Here is a 10,449-nt window from a genome sequence, read left to right on the forward strand (position 1 = left end):
GGTACCCTTGTTGTGCCTAGAGGCCCTAGCGTGGGCAGCATTGTGTAAACTCAAGTAACCGCTGTGTGGCCTATATGACATTCTCTGCAGCAAGTCTGTAGCTATGGTGTGCAATGGACAAATATACCGTGGAGGTGAAATGAGATGCTACAGTATATCTGCATGGTGGTATGAACAAATACTATTTTGGGATAGTTGTGGATATTTATCTGTTATACAAATCGGAATCCTGCCACCAGCAAAGTCTTCAAGGGTCTTTTAACACCAACAATATCTGATATCCTCTTAATGCAATTAAGGATCATGGGGAGCCGGCAGTACTAAACTCTGGACAGGATGCCAGGCCATTACTGGGCTCTCTTGCACACACAGTGTCACAAAGGTCCAATTTAGAATGACCGACCAACCTGATATGTATGTCATTTAGAGAACAACCTACTCAGACACAATGAGAACGTTCAAGCAACAACAGGGCATGGGATTTGAACCCAGGATGCTGGATCAAATAAATTAAATATTTAAAAGAAATATTCAGTTTCATATTTTCTGGGAATATACCTTCTTGCAATCGCCTTAAACACGATGCAACAAGCCATTTCTTTAAGCCATTTTGGAGTTGATTCTGGCAAAAGAAGACAAAAAAAAGCATAACCACTGATTCCTTTTCTAATTCAGTTATCCAGAAGCTGACACCATAGGGGGTTCGGCATGAAAGACAGACAAAGACACCAATAAACCTAATAGGACGCCTCTGAAATGAAATGCTCACTGACATAAGGAAACATGTAATCCTGACACAGAAAGAACCCGAGCCTAGAAGAGAGTCTAGCACTCAGTGACCAAGCACAAATACACTTCTCCCCACCATTACAAGTAACACCACTAAGGCACGTTGTTCAAAATCTAACTAAAAATACACTTCTCACCACCATTCATCTTATTCAGTACCAAAGAAATGGACACCTGATCATGGAATCTTGGACTTTTGAACTACCATTGAAGTGACAAAATGAGCAAGGACCCAGTTTTTTTTTTTTTGGGACTGGGAATACTACTTGGCCTGTGTGCTTTGTTAATTCAATGCATTTCTTGACAAATATTCGCACCAATTGCCATCACTAAATGTCATACCAAAGTTGGAATTATGAGGCACCATTCTGGTATTTTGCGCTGCAGTCAAGAGTGTTTAATGTATTGTGTATAGTTAAAGAAAAATATGACCCACAGACGGCAACTTTTTTAAGAAGGAGGCCACATACTCTTTACTATTGTGCCTCTCGCCTGTTACAGTAAACAAGGTTTGGGTACAAAATTGAATGCTTTCCCATAATTCATTAACCTTCTAACACGCTTCTTCTGGGTAAGGTGATGGGGCACCTGGAGCCCATCACAGCAATCATGGATTGTGAGGAACAACAACAGTCCATCACAAGGTAAGTTTTACCAGAAGCTACATTAATTAAAGGCCAACCTCTTGTCATGGATGCCAGGGGCCATGACCCGGCCGGGACGACATGAAGGACCGGATATGGGTCTGCATCCACCCTGGATCACGTGGGGGTTGCCTTCCTGGTTGCTCTGGGGGCCACGGGTACAGGGCATGGAAGAAGGACGAGGCAAGAGAGGAGATGTGGATCCGACCCGGACACAGACAGGCGGACATTTTGTCTTCAAACCACCACACGTTTACAATAAATGGTCACTAAGACCCAGTCCAAAAGTGCACAATACCCTAATAAACACAGTCCTGGCCACAAATGCCTTCTTCTCGGGCCGCCTCCACTCTCCTCTCTTGCCTCGTCCTTCTTCCACCCGACTCTAGCCTCGAATGAATGGAGACGGCCCCTTTTAAACAGTCCCCGGATGAGCCCCAGGTGTTCCCGGCATTCCTCCTCTGGCCACGCCCCAGCGTGACAGAAGTGCCGGCTGTCCTCCCGACAGCTCTCCGGGTGCCGTCCTAAATCTTCCCCCCAGCACTTCCTGGTGTGGCGGAAGTGCTGTGGTAACAGGTCCCCAAGGCATTGGGACACCACCTGGCGGTGACCACGGGCCCCTACAGGGTAGGGCTTCCATGCCCTGCACCCGTGGCCCCCAGAGCAACCAGGAGGGCAACCCCCAACGTGATCCAGAGTGGATGCAGACCCACATCCGGTCCTTTATGCCGTCCCGGCCGGGTCATGGCCCCTGGCATCCCTGACACTCTATATGTTCATAACCTGCCATGAGCGTCACAAAGAGACATGTGGCCTCCTTGAGAAGTCGGACTTTTACCTGTTTGCCACAAAATAGACAGCTTGTCATTCACAGTAGCAGGACATGTTTGTCAAGCTTTTGTAATCTTTTCAAATTTTTTTAGATTCTTTTTGGCATAATTATTTGTATTTTCTTCCCAATAGTGAGGAAACCATTTCAGTCATTATTTAATTGATTCGAAATCATTCCAAAAGTGTTCTAATTATTTCCCATTTTCATGCTTTGCCATCTTCGTCTTTCTTAAGCACCATCATTGTGGTTGGATTTTGTTTGTACCACAATTATTTTGCTTGCTTTTGTGACAACCAGAAGTTGTGATGTGTGACATCACCAATGCAATGGCGTAATGGTCAGTGCTGCATACTTCCTGGTTGTCTAAGACTTTCATTGTGTTAGTACAGCATTTTTTAACTTAGGACTTTGAAACTTAATTTTCTGCCGCGTGTGTTGGACTGCTCTTTGATATTTTTGCCTTCGGTAATGAACTTAATTTTTGCTAACTTTCATCTCCAACTCTATGTTAAGACTCTTTCTCTGTCTTTTGAGAACATTTAATGAATCCTCAGTGGCATGGACTTTGTTGCAGATCCTCTGACTGAAGGCTGCACAACAAATGGCGACACACAATCTGACCCAAGCTAGGCATGCGTTATATTCAACAAAGTGTTTCAGTGGTACAGGTAAGCTTTGATCAGGACGTGGACAGTTTAAAAATGGGTTCCAAGAGTAACATTTATTTTTTCACTGCCATTTCATGAATTGTAAATAAATATCGTGTGACAATTAACCATACTTTACTTGAAATGATACACAAAATGCCCCCAAACTACGAATTAATTCAAGGAGACCCAAAGTGGCTGCAACACTTCCCAACGAAACTGGGTCCTGCACTTCCTGACAAAGAGACTCCAGACAGTCGGCAATGGAAAGACCGTCAACACTACCATCATGCTGTGCACTGGTGCTCCTCAGGGCTGTGTACTTAGCCCACTTCCATTAACTTTGCTGATTCATGATTGAACAGCTGCACACAGCTGTAACACCACCATTAATTTTGCAGGTGACTCAATGGCAGTGGTGGATCTCATCAGCGTAATCCGAGAATAGACATGTCTTGAAAAGGCAGGTGATATGGGAAGCCTGACCACCTAAGATGGCATGCTGAGGGTTTAACCCATTTTATAATCCCCACTGCACTCCCCTTCCACGCTAAAACAAGTGACCAGACTCAGCCGAAGTAATGCTCTTCTAGACCAGGAAGCTTTAATCAACCTTGACTGATAGTGCTGACATTTTATCACACCTCTTGAGCCAGGATGGAGGCACACAGAAGAAGGAGGGAAAGAGGAGCTGGGCATTTGAGGTTTGGAGTGTCCTCTTTTAAAGCATTTCTTTGAAAGGAAGGCGCCACTTCTAGCTGAAGAGTCTGGACACTCAGGTCTGAGGAAAGGTCATACAGATATTAGGTGACTTGGGTTTTGTATTTGTGTACTTACCACAATAGTGTGTCTATACTTGATAGAAATAAACACTTTAATACATATGTCATTTTATACGTACTCGACAGCCACTAGCTATTTATAAAGGACATAACAGCAGTTAAAAGATGGCCGCAAAAATAAAATAAGACACCAAATCATTTAAGTTCATGGGAAATGACAAAGGATAACAAATTGCTCCTCTGCAAATGCCTAGAGATGGGTTACTTAAGATTAGTGGAAAAAACACAAAAAAAAGATGCTCAGACAATTAGTTCACAAAGATATCAGGTTAAATGTATGGGGAGCTCATGTGGCTGAAATGGGGGGTGATGGTGGTGGCATGTACGGTATGACACCAATCTCTCTTGACTCAGCTTAGTAATCATTAGCATTCAAAATCACATTGAAAGTGACAAATGCGTACAAATTGGAGCGGAGCTTGCACAGCTGAGCCTATGCGCATATGAGAGATGAGTGGCAGCAGTCATTTGATTAAGCTGTGGATCAAGTGACCAAAGACATTTAGAGCCACAGAGCAATGCGCACTTTCTTTGAGAGAGGAGGTCCAGCTAGGCAAGTGAACGGGACATGTGCAGCACACTGTAGTGTCAGCTTAGGTCTTGTTTAGGGGTAATCACCCTGCACTGGTGGGCGTTTACTCAAGAGGACACTGCCTCACTGCACTTAATGTGTCACAAGAATAGCTGATCCTTTTTGAAGACACGGACAGCTCAAACTTGAGCACAACACTTCTACACACTGGTAAAGGAGCCCAGTCCCATTACAACCAGCTGGTTAAACTTGGTCTTCCCCTGACAAGACCATTCAGGCCTCACCTCTTAAAAAGCGAGGATGTCAATCTTCATTCTATATAGAGCCTGTCATCATAATCACAAAGAATATTACAGAAATGTGCATCTGTAAACCAGACAGCATGCTGTCTACCAGCTCCTCCATTCACCATGCTCATCTCGTTGTTCATTATTTTGTTACTGACAGAGGGATGTTTTCAGGCTCTAATGAAAGTTCATTTATCTTGCATTCGACCTTTGCAGCGTCTGTTGCTTTGCGTTAAATTGTAAAGCATTTTGCACACACATTTTCTGCAACAGGCTCTACATACAGCGCTCTGTATTTGCATATCGGCAGCCGAGTGGTGCAGCAGGACCTCTTCACAGTATGGGAACTAATGTCCCAAGCGTGGTAATGTATATATGTTTCAACGCACAACCTAGAGGCATACAGCTAGCTAAATGGGCAACACTTATTTGGGCTAATGTATCCAAGTGTGTACTTTACATTGGACAGGCTCCCCTTCTTCATGCCACTTACTACCCAACAGATAATGAAATTGGTGGGTTACCAAAATGGTGTTCTGTAGCTCATACAGATTGCCAGGCACAAAGATTTACTGTGATGAGGCCCGCATTTCCAGTTTATCTGGGAGACGAGCAGAACTTGAAACTCACTATGCCTAATAAAGCGATGCAGATAAAGTGTAAAGCAACAAGTTAAATTGGCATATAATCTACCATACTGATTGAGATTTTTAAAACTGGGGGGAAAAAAATAGATAAATTGAGATGACAACAGCAGCTAGCACATCTGGTGTAAGTTTGTACTTAAGGTGGCATTCGGACTGACTTGCAGGAAAGATGTAAGCTGCTGGCCGGAATGAGCGTTATGCTGAATAATTCTGGTAAAATTAGCTCACTAATAAACATCCATCCCATACCTAACAATGTAGAGGAGTGAGGCAAAAAGAAGCAGACATAAATGAGGTGCCATTCTCATACGCCCTGGATTAATCAACCGAGCACTCCTATCTGAAACTTCATGCAAAAGGTGACGGGAACATGACGATTCTTCACCGATTTAAAAAACAAAAGGAAAAAAGTGTGCCAACTGACCATCATGGTAAAAGTGGAGGTGGGCACTGGAGGAGACATTTACCAGCCGAATGCCACAGCACACAGAGCAGAACAGGTTTACTGGGAGATCGTCTGTCCTTAAATGTGCAGCGCAGTTGTTGCCGTGGAAACTATTTTGACCTATATTTCTCATCGGCAATATACTGTATTATAGCAGAAATGGGGTGGGGGAGCTGCTATAAAATATGGATAAAGACGTACGTGTGTGTAGAGGAGTACGGCAATGTTAAACTATGTATGGCTACCATATGTGGGACTGAGGGGCGTGTGGGCTATTGCAGGGACGTCAGGGATGAACACGTATGAGTGCAATATGTAGGAAAAAAAGTGATGGGAGAATGTTTTCAGGAGCTGGCGGCATGCTCATGACAGAAGTATCCTGTGTTACTGGGACATGGTGAAGCAAATCCTAAAATAGTGTGAGGGTGTGTCTGGGAGGCCACGAAAACCTTACAACATGGCAGACAGCTGCATGCATGTGTGTGTGGAAGTAGCAGGAAGCACAAAGACAGAATGCAAACATATGGCGGGAGCATGAAAGCCATAAACACATGGGTGAGTGTGTGGAAGATGAGCTAATTAGGACAAGATACAGAATGCGAGTAGGATTGTGGGCTTGTAAACTATAGTAATGTGTGTGATTTTGTGGATGAGACCAGGAGCAATTCATAAAAATGCATTTGTCAGGAGGAAGGGCTAGTAACATGCATGGGTGGTATGAATACAGTATGGTGGAAAAAATCTGTACCAGAACAAACAATAAGCAAAACACAAGAGTGTTAGAGATAAAATCTTAAGTGAAGTGACTTACACGTAAAGGTATTTAAAGCTGTGGCCACTTACAGTTCGACTGTGATAGAAATGGGACCAACCTGCGAGCTGGATAACACAAATCAAAGTAAGAAAACAGCACGGGATAAAAGCTGCTACCATGTTGAGCAGAGAGTAGTCTGCAAATTACACATTGGTATACTGTGGAGAAGAGAAGGGTGTGTTTGTGGCACATATAGGCAAGCACATTGAAAAGCAGTTTGGTTGTGGGAGGCATGGTGGCACGGTGGGTACTGTTGGCATCTCACAGCTTTGGGCTTCAGGTCAGTTTCAGACTGGCTGCCCTTTGGTTTATCGTCAGCATGTACTTCTCATTTTCCTACCATTGCAGTCGAGAACTTTATTTTCAAAAAAAGTAAACACTTAGTTCCACCGCCCTGACGAAAGCAAGTGTGTATGTGCACATATTTGCACCGTGGTTCAGAATGGCGACCCGTCTCTAGCTCTGGTTCATGCCATGGGTCTACTGTTACTGAAATTGACTTCGGCTACTGTATGGCCCTTTACTGGATAAGCTGGATTACAAGTTACATGACTGGATGGCTTGGCTTGATCAATGATATAATTAAAACACTTAAAAAACAATGAAACCTATGAAGACACTGGGAACGTGATCTGTTTATTATCAGTATAATACCTTTAAAGCATCAAAACAAGAGTAAAGCATCACACAGTAAAGGTTATCCAAGAGAATTAAGAGTTGGTGACAGTTTGGCACTGGGCACTGTTCAGTGACATGGGGTTCTAGAGTTGTGCCACTATGCAGGATATTAAACGGGCTCCATGAGAAGACCGATATTGATCTTTTATGACTAAGAGACTAATTAGGTATAGGTTTAATAATACAGTCCAATGTCTGAATTGATGCTTTTTGCATGTATTCATTTTTTCTCATTCTGAAAAAACATGAATTATCCGTGTATGGACGCCGCCAAAACCCAGAGTATGAAAGGCGCTATAGAAATGATGTTTTTATGATTATAAATTCCTTGAGGCCTGTCGGTGTACTGGCATGTGCCACCCAGATGACACTGCGTTCTTCCCTCTGTCAAAGATAACGGACAAACGAGCCGTGCGGGTGCGCATTCCCTACGTTAGCCCTGCGTGATTCTGCCAGATGAAGCCCGCACGCTGGACTTGTGATGATGGATGCAACGGTCTGTCTGAATCGGATCCTTTACTTCAGTGTTCCGCCCAGCCAAAGTTCGCTTCACTTCGCACGATTAATCGCAGGCATGATTACATGTCAAAATTGTAGCTCATATAGAATTGTTGCTTCTTCTTTTTTTTTTTGGCAAATCGCATTTTATTTTAAAAAACGCCGCAAGAATAACATCGTCAATAATGCCACTGTCGCAGTACACAGCGTTCTGTTGTCTCTGGGGTCTTTAGTCTCTTCTTTAATTATTCAAAATACCCTGAATTATTATGGGGTATATAATTCCAAAATCATAAAGACCGTGTGCGACTTTTGCAAGCAGATGGGGTATGGCTGTATGGGGAACGAGGGGAGTAACATGCTAGAAAAAGTCTTTATCCTAAAGAACGTTAATGTCACATCACAACGAAATTTACGACTCTGCTCAGAAGCTGAATATAGTCTTTAACAATAATATTGCTCATGATGTTGGTGATGGGGCTCCTGCATGCTAAATAACCATAAACAGCAGATACACGATACCGTGTCTGACCACAAACACACACCACACACAACATATATGCATGCGTATGGATATCTGTCAGCAATCTTACCTTCATATCATTAACGATCGCTTGAAATAGCCCTCCGAGTGCCCCGCATTCCTTCTCCACAGTCTCCATATTAAAACATCCACTGATCACCACAATTACTCAGATCCTTGAGTGGGGAAAAATGAAAAATTTCGGGAATAAATTTCCAAGTCTGGTTGGGGGAGGGAAGAGCAAAAAAAAAAAAAGAAAAGAAAATATTTAAAAACAGATTTCACTCCAGCTTCTTTTTTCCTTCTTCTTCTTCTCTTAAATCTGCTTCTGTCGGTGTGGCTTTCAAATTATTTCAATGATTTGTTTCTTCCCAGTTGTACGCCCCGGTTATAAAACCAAGATGCCAGCGAGATGTAAAAAGGATAACACAACACAAAAGAAAACAGAAGCAGAAATGATGATAATAATAATAATAAAGCCACTCCAAGAGTGAATGGCTTGTTTCGAGCTGCTGTGAGACTAGCGGGTGATGGAGAGCACAACAGGGATCTTCTTCTCCCCTTTCCCTAATCCTGGTTTTACTCTCCGCGACTGGTGACATGCAAAGCAGACGTCTCTGTGATGGGCATTTTCAACCCTTCTGATGGATTTCAAAAGGAATCGCAGCGCCGTATAGAAAATTTAAAAAGACAGACAGAGAGCGCACAATCTGGCGGCGTATTGAAATGCTCTCACGGTATAGTGCAGTGTGTGTAAAAGCCGGAGATTGTAGCTATAGGCTGTGATTATTACAGCAAACGGGGGCTGTAATCCGATCCATGGGAACGGGGCGGAGGAGAAGGCGGGGCGCACCCGACGCGACGCGCTCATACACCCCACAGGAGCGGCTCACAGCGACGTCAACGAGATTTACCGCTTAGTAAAGCGGCTAGTCAACTGTGCAATAATAACAACAACAACGAGAACCCAGTAGGGCCGAGAAGAAATCAGCAGAGGACTAATGGTTGATGCCTGCGCGAGAACGCACCCGCCCTGCTATCACCGCAACATAAAGCCGCAACCATCGGAACCTGGCGTTACACTTAAAAGGAGTGAAACGAAGCAGGTGTTCAGCCATTCTGAAAACAAAATGACTTGTAAGGACGCGTGGGCCGGAAACATAGAAAAAAGGACAACACTTAAAAGTATTCTACTAAAGAGTAGCGTGAGCTACATGACAGTTGCTCTGAAAAGCGCCAATGCAGCTCTTGGCCGTAAACGAGTCCAGATTAGATATGCAAATATGGCACACGAGGCTGGGGTCCGCTATGTGCAAGGCATGCTGGGTTACAAGAGTGCTAACTTGTGTCAATAAGATAAAAAACGTACGACAAGCTTTCATTTCTTGCGGCGGGTTACGCAGTGAACAGCACGAAAGAGATGAGAAAGGGTGGAATAAGGTACAATAACTATAATGAACTTTTTTATATAGCCTTGATAGACGAACCGACCTCCTGAACCTACTTAGTCTAGCCGATGAGTCTAGCTGACAAGTATCGGATGCAAGCTGACAACTAGCCCGGTAAATCTACGTTATGGCGGTGACATCTGCGCCCGCTCGATATGTTGTAGAGCATTGGAGCTCAAACACCACTTTCCTGGAGGGCTGCAGGTTTTCATCCCAGCCACTTTCGGCCAGTTATGTTGGAACGACTTTGTGCAGAGAATCGAGCGGCGTGAATCACTGGGGGCAGGAATTGGTTTCTATTTATAAAACTGGTTTCAGTGAAAACCCGAAGCCATTGGATCCCTCCGGGAACTGATTGTGAGACCACAATATTACGGCCGGGCAGTCAAATTAGACATTATTCTGTTATTAGGCAGCTGGTTAAGGAAAACATAAGCAAATTAAGTGTAAAAAACTACAAAAATAAATAATTTGCCCTAATAAGTTAAAGGAGAAACTCTTCTAAAGTGCTTTATGAATGTATCACAATCCATATGTACGTTATGCACATACTTGACTGCTGGTTTGCTCTTTGTTTTTACTCTTTTGCACTGTATGCCCTTGACATTCTGTATTGCTGTTGGCTCATGCAGATTTCCCTTCTGCACAGATATTTATCTAACTTTCATCAATTCTTTAACAAAATCTTCATATTCCAAGTGAAGGTCACGGTCATACAATCTATTCACCTATAATGGGAGTTTAGTGATGCACTTCCATAATTACTTCCTTCCTTTACTCGGTTCCATCAGAATCAAGCAAGTTTCCATGTCCATTTTAAAAT

General features: G+C 43.4%; 1 protein-coding gene across 13 annotated transcripts in view; it reads right to left on the minus strand.

Moving 5' to 3' along the window:
* mtss1lb (MTSS I-BAR domain containing 2b) overlaps window positions 1-9,674 on the minus strand; it is a 262,787-nt gene extending 253,113 nt beyond the window's left edge. For all 13 annotated transcript variants that reach the window (XM_039763182.1, XM_039763174.1, XM_039763178.1 and 10 more), the window contains exon 1: window positions 8,249-9,674. In XM_039763182.1, the coding sequence (XP_039619116.1) occupies window positions 8,249-8,317 (69 nt within the window). In that variant the 5' untranslated portion in view covers window positions 8,318-9,674. The remainder of the gene's footprint in view (window positions 1-8,248) is intronic.
* Window positions 9,675-10,449: the final 775 nt, after the last annotated feature.

Source organism: Polypterus senegalus, chromosome 9 (genome assembly GCF_016835505.1).
Source record: "Polypterus senegalus isolate Bchr_013 chromosome 9, ASM1683550v1, whole genome shotgun sequence".
NCBI classification, from domain to species: Eukaryota; Metazoa; Chordata; class Cladistia; order Polypteriformes; family Polypteridae; genus Polypterus; species Polypterus senegalus.